General features: G+C 46.0%; 1 protein-coding gene across 1 annotated transcript in view; it reads right to left on the bottom strand.

Moving 5' to 3' along the window:
- Window positions 1–17,756, bottom strand: part of clcn1b (chloride channel, voltage-sensitive 1b) — a 21,226-nt gene extending 3,470 nt beyond the window's left edge. Inside the window, exons 1-16 of the mRNA XM_083678627.1 lie at window positions 17,637–17,756; window positions 8,277–8,493; window positions 7,996–8,127; window positions 7,670–7,798; window positions 7,273–7,406; window positions 6,669–6,746; window positions 4,867–4,945; window positions 3,883–4,008; window positions 3,415–3,499; window positions 3,213–3,314; window positions 2,534–2,618; window positions 1,943–2,098; window positions 1,772–1,841; window positions 1,545–1,655; window positions 1,083–1,296; window positions 809–942 (exon numbers count right to left, since the gene is read on the bottom strand). Of these exons, the coding sequence (XP_083534753.1) occupies window positions 809–942; window positions 1,083–1,296; window positions 1,545–1,655; window positions 1,772–1,841; window positions 1,943–2,098; window positions 2,534–2,618; window positions 3,213–3,314; window positions 3,415–3,499; window positions 3,883–4,008; window positions 4,867–4,945; window positions 6,669–6,746; window positions 7,273–7,406; window positions 7,670–7,798; window positions 7,996–8,127; window positions 8,277–8,493; window positions 17,637–17,687 (1,903 nt within the window). The 5' untranslated portion in view covers window positions 17,688–17,756. The remainder of the gene's footprint in view (window positions 1–808; window positions 943–1,082; window positions 1,297–1,544; window positions 1,656–1,771; window positions 1,842–1,942; window positions 2,099–2,533; window positions 2,619–3,212; window positions 3,315–3,414; window positions 3,500–3,882; window positions 4,009–4,866; window positions 4,946–6,668; window positions 6,747–7,272; window positions 7,407–7,669; window positions 7,799–7,995; window positions 8,128–8,276; window positions 8,494–17,636) is intronic.
- Window positions 17,757–19,335: the final 1,579 nt, after the last annotated feature.

A 19,335-nucleotide genomic window follows, 5' to 3' on the forward strand; every position in this document is an offset into this window, starting at 1 on the left:
AGTTCTTCAATGTTTCTTTTTCTAGGTTAATCACATGTATATTAATCACATGTATATTAACTTCATCATTAGATTAGAAAAACTTCTAAATATAATTCTCCAGTGTGTGTCTAACTTGGACCCATTCTCGTGAGACTGACTTAGTGCTTGTACATTATTTGAGGAAAACTATCCAAAATGAATTAAGAAGGCTTCATGTGTGCACAACTTGAAATGAGGAATATATGCATTCATGAAAACAATCATTTAATGTTTTTTGGTATTTTTTTCAATAACTCAGTACAGTACTCAGTGCAATACAGTGCATCACTCTCCTGCAGAATATGAATTGAATGATTCGGCACATTTTAGCAGAAGCCTAGCGCATGGTCATTAAATTACACATGAAATGTTGTCCATATGCCTCGGATGAAATGTGGTTGCACCCATATGCACCGAACGAGACAGATGACCAAATCGGCAATTTAGAGCTTAAAATGTGACCACTTGCACATTACTTGTTCTCCCATATCCCCTACATGATATGTAATTTGATCAAAACCTGAAAAAAACCCTCTATAGTAGGATAATTGATAATTGAACATCAATATCAACATCTACAGCTGCCACGGCTGACATGCATAAACCAATGGCTGCGGTTGGGTGTAGTTTGTTTAGTTCCTCATGCATCAAGCACTCCAACGCAATGACGTCACTAACGCCTATCCAGGTATACATAGATCAGCGGTTATATAATGCCCTCACACTGGATAAGAATACGTTGGACTATAGAGCTGTACATGGTAACAGTCTGGGAAGCATGCCTGACCTTTGGAGTCCACCAGAGGGATAGTTTTTAGGGAGGTGGAGTCTAGCAGGTGGCTCAGCTCCCGATAGGTTGATTGAGAGGATAGGAACTTCACCTTTCTCACCATGATGTCCTCCACAAAGATGTTATATTTGCTGAGGGAGGAGAGATGCAAGGCAGCAATTAACTTGCAATGGTAAATCATGTAAACTTAGTATTTGAGCCACAATGGAGCACAGTGCTCGATGCAAACATCACCTGTTTGAGTCAGTAATGGCGTCCACTAGTATAGTACCTGATATGTCCCAGGCCCAGCTCAGGGAGGTATGGCAGTTTCTTGACCTGGATGATGGAGTCGTAGAGGGAGGGCTGCAGGCCCTGGGCCACCATGTTGGCCAGGATGACCGCCACCATCATGGGCAGGATGTGGGAGATCTGGCCTGTCAGCTCAAAACAGATCACTGCCGTGGAGACGGTGTGTGTGACCGCGCCCGTCAAGGCCGCTGCACCTGAGAGAGAGACAGAGGAGAGAGGGGGAGGGGGAAGGGAAGGAGAGGGGAGGCAGAGAAGGGGACTCAAGTACTGAGCACTCTATTCTTCTCTCATTTTCGCTGTGTAAATCTATCTATCTATCCATCATCTGCAGCAATAAGCAATTTTTCACTTCTGTGTCTCTTCTATAAGTGTGTAGACAGCACTTTTTTGCCAGGTTACATCTTGGGATGGCCCATCTGAATAGAAAGAGAGTAAAACTCACCAATGACAGCATAGCCTCCAGGCAGAATGCGATACACTATCCCATCAAACAGGATGCCATTCGGGAAAAGAGTAGCCATGATCTCCCCTACCAAACGCCCAAACGCTGCCCCTAGGGGGGAACAATCACACAACCATTTTGGTAAAAGCGATGCATGCCACCCACATTTGGGACAAACTATGACACGTTTCCAGTCCGTTTTCCAAACTCTTCTCTCAGCCTCTTACCAAGTATGAACACTGGCATGAAGGCACCAGAGGGGATGGGCATCGTCGTGGAAACAGCAGACATCCAGAACTAGAATATTGAGAGGGGTTCCACTTAAGACCAACTGAGACCACAACAGGTTACAATCCTTTCAATTGCATTTATATATTTGAGATGGAGGGATGATATACCTTCATGACGAAGAAGAGGAGGAGGATGATGAAGACACTGACGCGGGGGTGCAGCCACACAGAGGAGCGGCCCAGGCCAGGGGGTGCGGGCGCACCCTGGATTTTGGTCCAGGTGAAATTATCAAAGAGGGAGTTTATACATTCCCTGGGCATGAGCTAGGAGAAAGGGAGAGAGAGAGAGAGAGAGAGAGAGAGAGAGAGAGAGAGAGAGAAAGAGAGAGAGAGAGAGAGAGAAATCTGAGTGATGATCTCACAGCATAAACAGGAGTAACACTAAACACCATCATTCATGTGTGATTCCTGCACAGGTACAGAGTGTGAATGGCACTGAGAAGTCAACAAACAGCACAGGAGAGTGTTTCCACATGACAGACTTGACCTGTCTACAGCAGCTCCACATCAACTCTTAGTCAGTGTTTACCATATTGATTAGTGTATGGTTGTTGCATTCACATCAATATCGTCATACGAACATGTTGCTATTCATACATGCCATATTTTGCCATATTTTACCGTAGGTATTTTACATACATACTGCAGCTATTTCACAGACATATGAGAATAAATATAAGGTTGATAATGTTCTCTGACCTCTCCAGCCATGAACTGGCCAAATCCAGGAGGAAAGGTGAAGGTGGCGATGATCAATGTCACTGCACCTGGGTAAATCAATCGACTGAACACACACAGACACACAGACACAGACACAGACACACACAGACACAGACACACACAGACACACACACACACACAGACACACACACACACACACACACAGACACACACAGACAGACACACACACACACACACACACACACACACACACACGCACACACACACACACACAAATATAAGTATTAAACAGCGTGACATGGAATAGCAGCAATTATCAAAAAAATAAAACATTATAGTGCCATTACAGCAATCCTCCAAGTAATTGAGGATAGTAATGGAAGTGAATGAGCGTGAGTCTCCTAGCAGTTCAGTTTCAGGTAGCAACACTGTTGAGAATAGATCACCTCCAATGCTCTTCCCCTCTAATATGAGAGAGTGTAATGCAGCTTGACTGGTGAGTCACGGAGGATAAGTGAATCTCCTAACTGAGTGAATGGCAGGCTGTGAGGTTGTTAAGCCCTGGTTGTCCCGGCCAGTGTTCTGAGACTGATGACTTTTGTGAGAAAGGAGCTGTTGAAATTACACTGAATTGAATGGAATAGGATTAGGTGTGTGTGTGTGTGTGTGTGTGTGTGTGTGTGTTAGGATGTCTCACTGCTTGGTCAGGAAGCGTGTAAGGGCTGTCTGTCTCCTCATGACCAGAACCACCTGTCTGTTCAGGTAGACGAAGAATGCTCCCAGGAACCCACACGAGATCCTACAACAGGAGGGGAGTTTTAGTGAAACACACACACAGACACACACACACACACAGACACACACAGACACACAGAGGAGTCTATATATCAGACAATTACCCGATGATTGCAAACGCTGGTAGCTCCTGCAGGTCAAAGGGGAAATCCATCCTGAAGTTGGTTTTGAAGAGAGCTGTGATCGTGACTATAACAGAGAGAGGTGGAGAATCAGGCATGAACAAGCTTTCACAATAGAAATTGCACTATGCTCATCTTTCCCAATAGCGGTCAGGTTCACTAGTTGGTTTAATTTCCCCTGGGTCATAGCTTTTACTAGGATATGACAAGAAACACATTTATTTATCTGTGGCGAAAAGGTTTAAAGGGCTTTAGGAGAGTCATGGTACAAAAATGGTATCGGATATCTCATAGTCTCACCAGCATCGGTTTTCCCAAAGGGCACTCTCAAGGGCGTCTGTGTGTGTGTGTGTGTGTGTGTGTGTGTGTGTGTGTGTGTGTGTGTGTGTGTGTGTGTGTGTGTGTGTGTGTATGTGTGTGTGCTACGTCCGTCCATGGCCTGACTCTCACCAGCATCTTTGTTCCACACAGAGAGCACTCTGAATATGAAGGCGCTGAATGTGGCAGCAAAATACCCTCTCCAGTAATTCCTCACTGCAAAGTAGGTAGACGTGACCTCAATACTGAACAACACCCCTGGTGGGTGAGGGAGAGACGGAACGAGAGAGAGAGAGAGAGAGAGAGAGAGAGAGAGAGAGAGAGAAGAGAGGGAGACAAATTTGAGTTAAGTAAGCAGAATGAGACCAAAAGCACTCCAAGCTAGGGGTGTAATTATACACTACAGGAGAATCACAGTGTATATACACAGACACAGACACAGACACACACACACACACACACACACACACACACACACACACACACACACACACAAAGACACACACACACACACACACACACACACACAGAAAGGTGAGATAATTAGAATGAGAGTTAAATAAACATCAGAGCTACTTAGAAACATAACTGTGGGCGAGATGAAAGCCCATGATAAAAGACAATATTTGAGGAATAGAGACAAGCCTGGCTTTCATGTCTTTTAAACTAAATGTTGCTGCTGAATGTTTCCCTTTTTATGCTGAGGCTGTCTAGGCACTGCTCAGGGGCTGAGAGAAGCAGCGGGGGGCTGGAGAGATAGAGGGATGAAGTGTCAAGGGGATAAGGAAAGAAAGAGGGATGAAGAAAGGTATCGGAACGGTTACAGAGAGGGGAGAGTTGACTAAGTCATAGTCTGAGGGGATAGAGGAAGTTCGAGGAGTTGATTGATTGATTGATTTTTCTTTGGGATTTTAAAATAAACATACAGCATGAGATGTATCTGATCCCAGAGGATAGCACATGAAAGCATGACTTAAAACACTTGTTTACAATGTGGTCCTCATGAGAGAGAGAGAGGGAGAGAGAGAGAGAGAGAGAGAGAGAGAGAGAGAGGGGGAGAGAGAGAGAGAGATGTAGAAGTGTAGCGGAGGGGTGAAAGAGAGATGGCTACAGTACCTCCTAGTGGAGTGCCGAAACAGCAGCCCACCCCCACGGCACAGCCCACTGTCAGAATGTCTGTGTACCCATAGGGGTTCTACTGACACAGAGAAGAGAGGAGAGGGAGGAGGGAGGGGGGGGGGTAGTGAGAGAGGGAGCAAAGAGAGAGACGGAGAAAGGTAGCGAGAGGGGGGACGGAGGGGGGAGAGAGAGCAGAGGATGAGAGAGAGAGAGATGGGAGAAAGGAGAGTCAGAGGGGAGAGGAGTGGAACAATCAAAGAGAGAGAGAGAGAGGGGAACAGAACAAAAAGGCAAAACAGAGGGAAAATAGAGCAGAAAAAAGAGAGGGAATAAAGTGAATGAATAATGTTCACAATAGTGTAGTAGAGCATTAGCCAAAGATACACAGCACAGAACAGAAAAGCAGCAAGGAACAGAAAAAAACGACCGAAGCTCTCCAGAGAAATACACAAGCCCCAAACAACTTAACACCTCATACAAACAAACAGACAGGCAGTGCCAGAGAGAGACCAAGCAAGTACAAAAACACTCAGCAACAAACCATCTGGTCTCAGCCTGCCTAGGGCTCCTTCAACGGGTTGAAACATTCAGAGCATCGCAGAGAGAAATTCAACATGCCAGAACAGATCCTCTTGTCACCCTGTCGTTTCTATACAGAAAAACAATCTGAATGTTTACACATGCTGAGCGCATCCCTGGTGTACTGGATGTGTGACGGAGGTAGAAGCTGCCTCAAAACACTAATAAAAGGGTCAGTTATTTCATATTCCTTTGATTAAAAAAAGATTAAAGCTAGGGAAATCTGTTCCTAGATCTGTGGTGGGGGCAACTTTCACCCTCTTTTACTGGATGTGGTGCATGGACCTAGGTTCCCCTAGACACTGATCTAAGGTCAGTCTTCCATTTCCCCTTCCATATGGTTATTAGAATTTGAGAAAGGCAAGCTGACCCTAGATCAGTGCCTGAAAGCAGTTTCAACTCAGAGCAGGTGCGTGTCGAGATAGGTGGGTCGGACTTGCCTCCCACTGGGGCGGCGAAGCAGGTGGCCACTCCCACGGCACACGCACACACCAGCAGGTCCTGGTTATGGGCGCTATTCTGGGGTTAGGGATCACAGGTCAACAGAACACACAAGACGGAGATGGGGGGAGGGGGGAGGGAGGGAGGGAAGGAGGAAGGAGAGAGCAAGGTGAGGGGGAAGAAAGTTGAGAGACGAGATTCAAGAGCAAGAGAAAGAGGGTATATAGGAAAGATATGGGGTGGGGTGAGGGAAGACAGAAGAACGAGAGGAGGCCAGGAGGCAGGGGAGAGAGGGGGAGACCAGGGGAGGGAGGGGGAGACAGACACAGGACGAGGCAGGGGAGGTCACTGTTAATAAACATGCCAGACATTACCATCACACTATTAATACAGAGAGACACAAACACAGATGAGGTGTGAGGGAGAGGGAGAGAGAGAGAGAGAGAGAGAGAGACTGACAGAGAGAGAGAGAGAGACAGAGAGAGAGAGAGAGAGACTGACAGAGAGAGAGAGAGAGAGAGAGACTGACAGAGAGACAGAGAGAGAGAGAGAGAGAGAGAGAGAGAGAGAGTTGAAATAACAACAGGCATAACAGCAACAAGGGGGGAAAGCAACGAGTATTTAAAAAGACACACACACTGCAGACATAACAGAGCGACAACATCTATTAAATTCCACATTCCAGCTATTACTCAGGTCAAAGGTCATGCCAGTCTGACAGTCTCCCAGAGTGAGGGCTGATGGGAGTTGTAGTTTCTTTGATCAGGGCCTTGGCTTACCTCATAGACTCCAGTGAAGATGGACATGATTTTACTCAGCACCGCCGCACAGATGCTGGCTATGTGGACGAAGGGGCCCTAGGAATGATGGGAAGGAGGAGGACAGGGTCAGTGACACATATCGACACCGAACATTAGGAAGTCCACTAGACATTATCTGCATAGACGCAGACAATTTGCTTTGACTTCAATTCTTAACTGGGGCACATTGTATCTGCACGAATGAATCATTTTATAATTGCTGTGTGTTTGACAGTTGCCCAGCCTCCATAAAGGGGAAAATGGATGGAGTTTGTCGAGGAGTTGAGTAAATTGTTTCAATCCCACGAGGAGAGGAGGAGAAAACATGACAGAGGATGATTTATGAACCTCTGGGCTGGGAGAGAGGGAGTGGTACTGAAAGAAAGGGAGGGGCAGAGAGAAAGAGAGATAGAGAGATAGAGAGTGAGAGAGAGAGAGAGTGAGAGAGAGAGAGAGAGAGAGAGAGAGAGAGAGAGATACAGTAAGGGAGAGAGAGAAAGAGAGAAAGAGGTCAGAGATGGGGATGGGGGTGGTGAGGGTGGCAGATGGAGAGATCATTATGAGAGGAGAAGAGGAGGTCCACCTCTTTCCCCACTGGCATCCCGCTACCCAGGCCAGCGGTCAGACCGATGACTTTGGCCACAAAGGCCTTGAGTGTTAGATACTCCTTCAACACCACTCCTCTGAGAATGGTCTTCAGCTCAGGAATACCAGAGCCTGGGGGAGAGAGAGACAGAGAGAGAGAGAGAGAGAGAGAGAGAGAGAGAGAGAGAGAGAGAGGGGTGAGACAAGACAATAGGTAAGAGAAATACGGTAATGGAGGGAGGAAAAGGAGGGAAGTATGGAGGAAGTATAAAACTTGAGGGGTACAGTAGGGCGGGGAGATGGCTATCACATTACAGGTACAGACAGAATGGAGAGAATGTGAAAGAGAGGGAAAATGCAAGATCAAACAGACATGGAGAGATTGTTGTACCAACCGATGGCCTGCGGGGCGACCAGGTTGCAGAAGAGGGAAGCGAACATGATGAGGACCATGGGATAGGTGACCCAGGCCAGGTACTGGAGCAGGACGTTCCCACTCAGCTCCCCATGCATCCACTTATACGCTGAGAGAGAGGGGGGGGGGGAGGAGGAAGAGTTGGGAGTAGAGAGGGAGAGAGGGGGGGGGGGGAGTGAGAGAGAGAGAGGGGAGGAGAGAGGCATATTGCAATGTTAGCAATATCTCTGATATATGTATGGCTCTGTCGTGTGGCGCCTTGACGTCCTACAGACAGAGTGGATTATGGGGGTTGTAGTGTGGTACCTTGTAAGCTCTTGGCGCTGGTGTAGTCCATGCTCCAACTGACTAGTGCCATACTGACACCCAGCAGCACCAGGAAGATCCAGTCTTCCCCCAGCTTGGTCACGATGTACCGCTGGATACGAGCCACGCAGTCTTCATAACGGCACAACACCAGTGCAATGAACAGCATATTCATTTGACAAAAAAAAGCGTTCAAACTGTTTTTGAGTGTTTTATTCCAGTTTTACGAGCTGCTTATTTGTTAACTTGCGACATAAGAGGAGCTATCGCTTGTCTCTCACCTTGGCATTTGGAGTAGGGGCGGGGCTTCTTCAGAGAGGAGGTGTGGCTAAGATGGGACTCCAAGGTGACGGGGTGATGATGTCGTCGGGCATGTCCTCGTCTGGCGTTGGCTGTGGTGTTGTCTCCTGTCTGTCTCCTCCATTGTCTCTCTGTGAGTAAGCGTGTCGCCTCCCGCCTGGCAAAGCTACCCAGTTGCTCCCTGTACTCCCCGTAGAGCTAAAGAGGGTAAATACTACATTACCTTGAAAGCCCTGCGAACCCCTAAACTGGACCCAGCAAAGAGTTGATTTCCTGGAAGTAATACGTTAAGTGAAGGTGGACTAAGAGGGATGTTTTTTTCTTGTCAAGTGCAACGAGGTGTGAAGGGGGACTGAGAAAGGGAGAGAGCAAGAGCAAGCAAGGAAAGGGGGAGTGAAAACCTTGAAAACTGATCAGGGGTAGAAAACTGGATCCAGCAGAGAGAGGAAGAGATAACGAGGTAGAGAGAGGGAATGTGCGGCGTGTGTGTAAGGGATACACACCAACCTGAATACTCTCCCAGACAGAAATAGACAAAACGGTTCTAGAGATCGGAAAAAAAACCCTCCCGGAGTGGAAGCAGGAGCTGGACAGCAGCCAGGAAGGAAGAGAGGAAGAGATCCCGGAAAGAGAACATTCCACACCTTCCCCTTCCAGTGTGCAACTGCATCCACACACACACACACACACACACACACACACACACACACACACACACACACACACACACACACACACACACACACACACAACACACACACATACACACACACGCAAACTGCATCCGTATGTACATAGATTTTACCCATTTGAGCTGATCTGAGATCAGCTTTCACCAATCACACTCCTAACTTCACCTATCCGGAGACTATAAAACACTGATACTGGACCTGTGCTTAGGAGCAACTTTCACTGACAGCTACAGTAAATACCACGACATTGCAATTGGGCAACTGACACCTACAGTACATCTACATACCACTACACTGCAATGCAGGAGGCTAAATCATTGGAGAAGCAAGGCGCCAGACTCCTCTGTATCAAGTTCTCACAGGAAGGGAGAGAGGCTGCTGCCAACCATGAGGCCTGCTGACTACGGCAGAAGATAGAATGAGGGGATGCGTCCAACAGCTCTTCAGAGATTGGATCCCACACCTAACACCAATGTAGCAAACGGGGAGTTGACGAGCGATTCTAGAAGAGGTATTAGTGCATCATCCACCATCCACCATCCACCATCCACCGTTCTAATAGTCGACTCACTTCATGTAGCAGTGCTCGTGAGACACAGCTAAGGCTAGGTGAGTGGGTGGACGTTGCCCCTAAGCACTGATAGAGGGTCAGAATAAGCACTGATACAGCACTAATGGTTAAGGTTAGAATAGTGGGGAGGGTAATCTGATCCTAAATCAGTGGTTATGGGAAACGTGAACCTACAGTGGTTCAATTCAAGTTGATGATGAACTAGTCTCACACAACAACACCACAACCCACTCCCAATGTGACTGATAGAAACACGTGTGCGTGATGGAAATACATGCAGATGCTGTAGATAGCAAGGGCCTGTGTTGAACTGATATAATGTTGCCAATGGCCCTCAAACGCACCTCCTAAATGTTACTTCAAAGTTTAGATTTGAAGTAGTCCTAGAGAGCCAACTCTTTACCGACTAGTATTTCATACAGTACCAACTCTAGAAGTGAATAAACACAGTTATCTTCTAATCATTATTCATAGCATTTAATCAATTGTTTGCAATCCAATACTCACACTATAATAACAGCTGAGCAAACAGGGGGTCTATATTTAGTTCTTGTGTGCATGCAAATCATTGTTGGCTACCAGTGTTTTTTCTTGTCATTAATTTGCATGTAGCATGCAGCATGCAGTGTGTGGCTTGAAAACTACAGAGGACCTCTTGTAATTTGTTTATATACAAAAGCAAAACATCATTGATATCTTTGTTCCTTGTCTTTATTGCGTCCAATTGGAAAAGTAACCTTTTTGACATTCTGTATGACAATGCGATAGTAGACTATATCCCCAACTTGAATGAAGGTACTGATAATATTTTTTCATATCCTATTTAAGCCATATCTGTCACAAATCAGCATGGGCTTACAGCCAGTTTGATTATTAGGTCTGCGAACACAATCTGTACACACATAAATAGTTAAAGTGACACTTCACCATTTTACAATCTCATATTCATTATCTCCAGCACATAAGTAAGTAAGGCTGATGGACAGTCATGTCACCTCCATGTAGTCTACTCTCTGACTCTAGGACAGCTGAGGACAGCTGATTTTCCTGGGAGAATATGAAGAAGTAAAAATGCCTTGTATTCAAAGCACCTTATAGATGCAGTCATAGATCTCATTATGAAACTGCATGATAAAGGTGTGATATATTGAAAATATCCAAGCCTCTCCAGTCTTATAAAGTTTAATAATATGACTGCATCAATAAAGCTCCATAAATAAATCTCACCATCAAACACTCACACACAAATAAAGTTCCCCCTCAAACTTTATCCCTCTAGTGGAATCTAAAACTATTTATAAACATATTATTTGTTCTGAGAAAACAAACAAACTCTATAATACATGTATAAATACTTTAAATAATAAAATAAAACTTTAAGTAATACACAACCCTTTCAGATGAATAAGTATAAAATCTTGTTGCATACCTCCGCTTGGTCAGTTCTCTTAGACATGTTGTGGTGACAATTCTCTCCCTGTCTGACAGTACAGTATGTGTGACTTCAGTATTAGGTCAACAAGTCTAACCAGTAACACCCACAGCTCTGTCAATCAGAGATGACCGCCCAGGTAGGGCTGGGAGGGAAAACAAGGGAAAGAAAATGAGGAACTCGTGGAATGATAAAACAATGAGAGAGAATAAGAGAGGGAGAGACAGAGGAAGAGACCGAGAGATACAGCGATACGTTTGATGAGATCACTTGGGACCTGAGCGTGTCTCAGAGCCCGTCAGTAGACTACATGGGAAGGTGATGTGACTGGTACCCATCATACATGGGAAGGTGATGTGACTGGTACCCATCATACATGGGAAGGTGATGTGACTGGTACCCATCATACATGGGAAGGTGATGTGACTGGTACCCATCATACATAGGAAGGTGATGTGACTGGTATCCATCATACATAGGAAGGTGATGTGACTGGTACCCATCATACATGGGAAGGTGATGTGACTGGTACCCATCATACATGGGAAGGTGATGTGACTGGTACCCATCATACATGGGAAGGTGATGTGACTGGTACCCATCATACATGGGAAGGTGATGTGACTGGTACCCATCAGCCTTATACTGCATCCCCCATTCCTACCTTAACTATTTACGTGTGTTCACTGACCTAATAAAATGACTACTAATACAAATAAAAATAAACTGACAGAGAAGTGGATGAATAAATGAAGCATACAGCGCTGTAACCATAGACATATACAGTATATTCCCATATATACACTCACTGAACACTTTATTAGGAACACTATACTAATACTGGGTAGGGCCTCCCTTTGCTCTCAAAACAGCCTCAGTTCTTCGTGGCATTAATTCCACAAGATGTTGGAAACATTCCTTTGAGATTCTGGTCCATGATGACATGATTGCATCACGCAATTCCTGCATATTTTTCAGGTGCACTTTCAAGCTGTGAATCTCCCGTTCTACCACATCCCAAAGATGTTCTATTGGATTCAGATCCGGTGACTGGGAAGGCCACTGAAGAACTCTGAACCCATTGTCATGTTCATGAAACCAGTTTGAGACGACTTTTGCGTTGTGACATGGTGCATTATCATGCTGGAAGTAGCCATTAGAAATAGGTAAATTGTGGCCATGAAGGGATGCACATGGTCAACAACAATACTCAAATAGGCTGTGGCATTCAAGCGATGATTGATTGGTATTAACAGGCCCAAAGTGTGCCAAGAAAACATTCCCCACACCATTACACCACCTCCACCATGAGAAGGTGTACAGGTGTTCCTAATAAAGTGTTTGGTGAGTGTATATCAGTAACTGGTCATGTTAGCCACATTACTTTACCAGCTACAGTACATGTCTCGAAATATCAAATTAAAATAATGATCGCACTTAACAAACTAGCTGAAATAGCTACATGTACTAGTCACAGACGGGGCTTCCAATACATTTACTATATGTTTCTCCAGACAGCTTGTTGATATTTTCGTTGTGTTGTTTGGTTATGACGCATTCATTAACCACTGCATTGCAGCCAGAGAGTGCCATCCCAGTATCACTCCCTAGGGAAGGAGAGGGAGAGAGAAAAACAGAGAGATAGAGAGTGACAGTGACAGCGTGAGAGACACACTGAATCCTGTGATAGATGTTTCACTGAGGACCGAATTGTCTCCATCTATCAGCCTGTGTTTGTCTGATGTCACTGTGTGACCCTTTGAGTTGTCATTTACTCTACTAACGAATACACACTAATAACACATTCACTACAATAGTATACAGTTAGCAACCACAACACTACGATAGCATACCGTCACCCTAACTCAGGGTTCCTGTTATGCTTCTGAAGTGCTTTACATTTGAAAGGCCTACGTGAGCCTCTACTAACTGTTAAGCTGTCAATCACAATGTCCACTGAACCGAATATCGAACGGAAGGAAGACAGGAGAACAGCTCTACATGAAATTCTCGAATGACTTTGAGAGGGGAGAGAGAGAAGGAGAGAAAGAGAAAGAGAGAGAGAGAGAGAGAGAGAGCGAGAGTGAGAGTGAGAGCTGCTAACAGATGCAGAGTGAAGGGCAGAGTGACTTTGAGATTTAATTAAAAAAAGAGTAACAACAAATTCCATGGTCCCTCAATGTGTGTATGCCTTACATGTGTGTACCGGTTTATGCATGATGTTGTGTGTGTGTGTGTGTGTGTGTGTGTGTGTGTGTGTTAGTGAGTATGCAAAAAAATGAACATGAATGAGTCTGTGTGTGTGCGGTCAGCCCTAACAATATAGCCCTGTCTTGAGGCAAAAGGTTAATGATAAAATCTAACCCAGTCACTGATGGACAGATAGAGAGATTAGGACATGGGGAACCTCCCACAAACCCCCACACAACCACCCACCCCCACCCCACCACCAAATACACAAACACACCTAATCTACGCCCACAGGTGACTTCTCTTTCGCAGAAGGGAATGCACATGACTCTTTTCCATATACAATAACCTGAGCTAATATTGTCTGTTTAGAACCTAAAGACAACTCATAGGCCTTAACCTTAGGACATAAAACCCCCTTATACACAATACAAACATTAACATAGGTCCAGCCCATTGTTAATACGCCGCCCCCCACCCCCCCCAATTTACCAGTGCAATATCTATTTGGACCGCTATTTCCACATATCTTTTGCTATTGATTGAGGAATCGATAGGAAGAGCAGTTTAAGACCATTTATCCACAGGTAAAGAAACAAGTGAAATGTAAACAAAGGCATAAGAACATACAACGTCGATGTCATATACAAGGACCTCAACATGACCTCTAAATCAGTTGTCTTATAAGTCAATAATCATTGCAATATTGAAACAGAAATAGGTCAAAACCTGATATTTTAGGTAATAATCAAGATCGTGTCTTACCAGAATCTGGTCTAGATTCAGAACTGTCTCAAAAGTGTTAATGCGCTCCATCATTCCTCCTCCCTTCTGACAGGCTGCTTGTCAGTCTTTCCTTCCTCCTGCTGCTTTCCCTCTCTCTAATATACTGTATCTCGTTCTCTCTATCCCTGTAAACTATCTTTATCTTGGATCTGTCCTTTAAAAACTTCCAGTGTGACGAACTGTACCTGCCTCCTCTCTGTCCAAGGGGAGAGTAATACAGTATAGTCCCCGATGACTGACATGTACGAGCACTACAGTACACACACACACACACACACACACACACACACACACACACACGCATGTATGCATGCATGCACACACACACGCACGCACATGCGCACGCACACATGAGGAACGGGTGGAGGTTAATACAGACACTTAAGCTTGACAATAAGTTGTCAGCAGCTCTTAATTCTGCTGGGTCTATTCCCTACAAGCCTGCCAGTCAGTCCAGGAGACTCCAGTTCTCCAGTCCAAGATCATAAACCTATCTGGACAGACACACTGGGCAGGGAGGGACAGTCTCCGTGGTCTGAATGTAAGTGCTAGTGATTTAATACCTGACACTGCTGCTGCGTTCCCTCTCCTAAGGGGCTAGAGAGTCATTGACATTAACCCTAACCCCAATCCTAACCCACAGACATTGAGTATAGAAGACATGTATGCCATCTTATGCTCTATTGGATGGAATTGTACTTCACCTATCTTATAGTAGCTGAGGAAACGTGTGACTGGCCATGTTAAGAAGACTGGTCATAGAGTAGATTTAGTAGATTTGTGCATATTCAATATACTGTACAGACATTGTACAAGTGAAAGTAGACATATTCCCTCAAATTCAGTTTTGCCCAAAACAATCTCACCTAATCCTTTCAACCCTCCACCTTTTCACCTTTTCACCTTACCCCCTCTCTTCCCCCTCAAACTTTCCCTCTCACCACCCCTTGTCCCCTGCCTCCCCCACCCACTGAGTGAAACCTTACTCTGGGTTAAATTTAGCCCAGTGTGACCCAATGTTCACTGACACACTTCTCCATACACCTCCCTCTCTCTGTCTGTTTACCTCTCGATTAGTCCACCTCCATGGGGTTCAGATGTTGAGTTTCATGGAGTGCTAGATGTGGGAAGTTAAACTAATGTCACGTGTACATGTCAAATATGCACCTGTAGCCGATATCAAATCCCTTGCATATCACAAAATACTAAAATTGAAATGTAATATACAAATTATATCCATTAATGTTTAATCCACTATGTTTTTGTTGATGACCTTTTAAATGCCACCTCACAATATAGTAAGCATGACTGAGTGCAGACTGGAAAAAAGGATGACCAGAACCTTGCACCTATTGCACAAAATGAAGGATGGTCACTCAGGTAATCTGCAGTCTACATTCCAGCCATCCCATTATCTAACTGCATTGGTTTGTGACTCTGCATCCTGTTCTATGATCTCAAACATTGAAGAGCCATTCACATACAGTATTGTTGACACCCATGCACAGTTTAAGTGTCTGTCAGCTTAATCCTAGCCCTCAGGGGTCACTCTCTCCTCAGCTAGGCCAGGGGTCAACCACAGCTGTGTGACCTGGAAGTGATTCACTTAATATCCTGCTCCACTAACACGATGCCGCAGGACAGGCAGTAAACATGCTGGACCAGTGGGTCATCCGAAAACGGTTCAGCTCGCTAACTCATAAATCCTGCTTTATGAAATAAAACACCCCCATGTCATGGCCATGGATAATAAATAAAGTGTATTAAGATAGCGTACCCGTATTAACAGCTCGACACCCATCCCTCCCCCCCTGCTGGACCCCACCCACAACCCCTCTCACCACACAGATAGACACACACATACACACACACACACACAAATAGCAAATTGCGACCATAACTGTGTGATAGATATGTCTAAGTAACTCCAGAGGAGACACATTAAGCCTGTATATACTGTGACTAATTGAGATTTCTTATTTTTATCTGACCTATGCTCTGGTAGAGGCTCCGATAGGGGCAGGGATAAGGGATTCGCCTTGGGCAAGCGGCCATCCTCTCCCAGGAAGAGAGGGAGGAGAGGAATGGAGGGAGGAGGGAGGTAGGTTAAGAGGAACAGTATTGACACTCTCTCACCTCTCCGCCTCACTTCCTTTCTGTGTGCCTGCTCCAACGTACACAGCTTGGCCTTACTTCACACTCCCTCCTCCTCTCTCTGCCTTTGTCTCCTAACTCTGCACCTCATGTCAAGACCCACAGAGTAGACAGGACAGTGTCCATGGCCACTCTCATATTCTCTCTTTAGGCGTACACGTTGAATCTAGGTTCATTTTCAGGTGGTGCCATAGAGGATCATTCTGACCACATATACCCTTATTACACTACCAAGCTGAACCAAGCTGAGCTGTGTTGTACCGACTTGACAATGCATCCGCCACAGTAGCTGTAACATGGCCGGAAAAGGCCAATGTGAATCAGAAAACAGCCACACAATTGTCGTACATAATCAAATCGGTTCAGATACGAAAATCAAGCGTGCCATGAACATGATCTACGATGAAGATCTAACCAGATGAAAGTGTGGAGATAGAATAACATGTCTTCATCCCTGGTGGAGAGGACTGATGCTGTATAAATACATCTAACCTGTCTGCTCCGGTTTCCTGCGTATAGGAGGACGTATTTATAACCACGTACACATGAAGAGAGTAATGACTTTACAAGACTGCAGGCCGAGGAGAAGGAGGCGAGGACGACACCGGCAGGATGAGGGGTCACGAACAATAGCAGGGGACGAGAATCATCTCAACACCCACGCATCACAGCCATGAGGTGGGGTGTTACAAAGAGAGAGAGAGAGAGAAAGGGAGAGAGAGAAAGAGAGAGAGAGAGAAAGAGAGAGAGAGAGAGAAAGGGAGAGAGAGAAAGAGAGAGAGAGAGAAAGAGAGAGAGAGAAGGGGGTGTTTGAGGAAGACAAGGTGTCAAATATCTTGGATCGTCAGCAGGGGTTTAACACAAGGACATGAAGATGAGCGGAAGTGGCATGTGATTACATAGGAAATGGAGCCAGAGAGCCAGAGGAAAATACTGATAGGAGGAGAGACAGGCTGGGATCACCAGGGGAACTCGTCTTCAGGTGTTTGTCATCTGAAGAGCAGATAACCATGTAACACCTTAGCACAAACACAGCACACCACACAGACAAGTGGAGAGAAAGATGGATGGGGGGATGGGAGTGAAGAGGGCAAAAGAAGAGTGAAGAGAGAGCGATGGAGAGAAGCGGATGGACAAACAGACAGAGGGAGGGAGGAGAGAGCCAGAGAGATGTTGATGGATGGACAGAGAGAGAGACAGAGAAAAAGGGAAAAGAAGATAGGAGAGAGGGGGTGGATGGACAAACAGACAGACAGATCAGACAGACAGGGGAGAGCAAGAGAGGTAGATGGATGGACCGAGAGAGAGGTAAGAGAAGATAGGAGATAGAGGTGGATGGACAGACAGACAGACAGACAGACAGACAGACAGACAGATCAGACAGACAGGGGAGAGCAAGAGAGGTAGATGGATGGACAGAGAGAGAGGTAAGAGAAGATAGGAGATAGAGGTGGATGGACAGACAGACAGACAGACAGACAGACAGACAGACAGGCAGAGAACAGGATAGACCTACCAGGGTCTGTTGGTACCTCAGAGCCTTCGTTTGCGATGCATCTGCAGCCATTGACACGCTGTCACTGACCCAAAAATAACCCTGCTGGACGCTTCAGCATTTCCACCAGCGCGGGCAGCACTGTACACACACTCTCACATACACGCACACACACATACACACACACACTCTTACAGTCAAACACCCACAGACAATCTTACATACACACACACTCTTTACGGGACACACATTATCAGCAACACATGCACAAACCCCAGTTCAAGGCATACACATTCAAACTGAAGATGGCTTAGACTCAGTTTTCTCCAGGGGATCCAGAGGCAGCGACCCATCCAGTTCCACTGTAGGACAGACGGACAGACAGAGAGACGGACCTCTAGACAGACCCCGGTACAGTGATATGATGAGGCAGCGAAGAACGCAGTGCTTTCCTTTATTAGAACTGCAGACACCTAGCCACACACACACTCACAGAGGGGCTCACGTAAGCCCCCCACACAAACACACACACACACACACAAGCACGCACGCACAGGGGGGCTTGCATTAACGACACTGATACTGACACACACCCTGCTCCCCTGAGCAGCACACACGGACCAGTGAGGCCATTAGATGTGTGGTTTTGGATGGGGTGTTCTTGTTTGGACAGGGGTGAGGGTGAGGTGGGGGAGGAGAAGGAGGGGAGATGCCATCCCTCCACAGGGCAGCCCCTGCAACGTGAGGAGGGACATGCACATGACACCGCCCATGACAGGTCTCACCTCATCAGCCAATGATGCAAGGCTATCCCCAAACCCTTCACATGCTCCAGACCTCCCCCTCTATCAAAACACCTCACCCCTACCCGCACCCCCCCCCACCCCCCCCCCCCATCTCCTTGCCTTGTGCAAAACACTCCCCCAATAAGCATTATGGCTGAAGCTCTCATAAGCCCATTGGATGGCAAGGTGGAGCAATCACCATATTGTTTAAACCTATCAAGTCCCTTCGGCACTGCTAGTTTTCTATGTGGTGGTGCATGTCAATTGTCTAAAGTAGCTTCCTTTCCTCCCTGCCTCCTCTGTTGCCTGATGATTCTCAGAAATCACACTCCACATGTAAGGTAGAAACCAACAGGTTGGGGATGGAGGAGAGGAGACCGTTTTAGACAATTTAGACGCACCCCTGAGATACAGACCACTGATCTGATAAATTAACTTTTTCTACAATATCTTTGTATTTATCTACTATATTTACTACCCCTCCCAATCCTACCCTTTCCCCTGTTCCCCTTTCAGACTGATGATACAGGCCTGCACATAACAACCTCGGAAAGAGACGGCCCCCGTCAATCCCTTTAACCCTGCCCTGCTTTGTGGTCCACACGCCTCCACATAACAGCCTAATCTCAGAGCGTGGCAGTGGCCATCGAAAAATGTGTCACTCCGACCAAGGGGAGTGTGTGAGTGTGTGTGTGTCTGGAGAGAATGACTATGGACAGCTGGCTGAGGCTCTATCTGATACACAGAGAACATTATCGCTGTGGTAGTGGTCTGTCTCATAGAGATGCATTTGGGGTAGCAATAGCATAGATAGTCCTTAGTGCAGCGGAATCAGGGCTACGAGTGGGTTATACTACACCGGAGAGACAGAACAGACTGTACACTGCCTGGGAGGGAGAGGTAAACAAACAAACAAACACAGCAACAAGGTTCAG

The sequence above is a fragment of the Argentina silus genome, assembly GCF_951799395.1.
Source record: "Argentina silus genome assembly, chromosome: 10".
In the NCBI taxonomy this organism is placed as follows: Eukaryota; Metazoa; Chordata; class Actinopteri; order Argentiniformes; family Argentinidae; genus Argentina; species Argentina silus.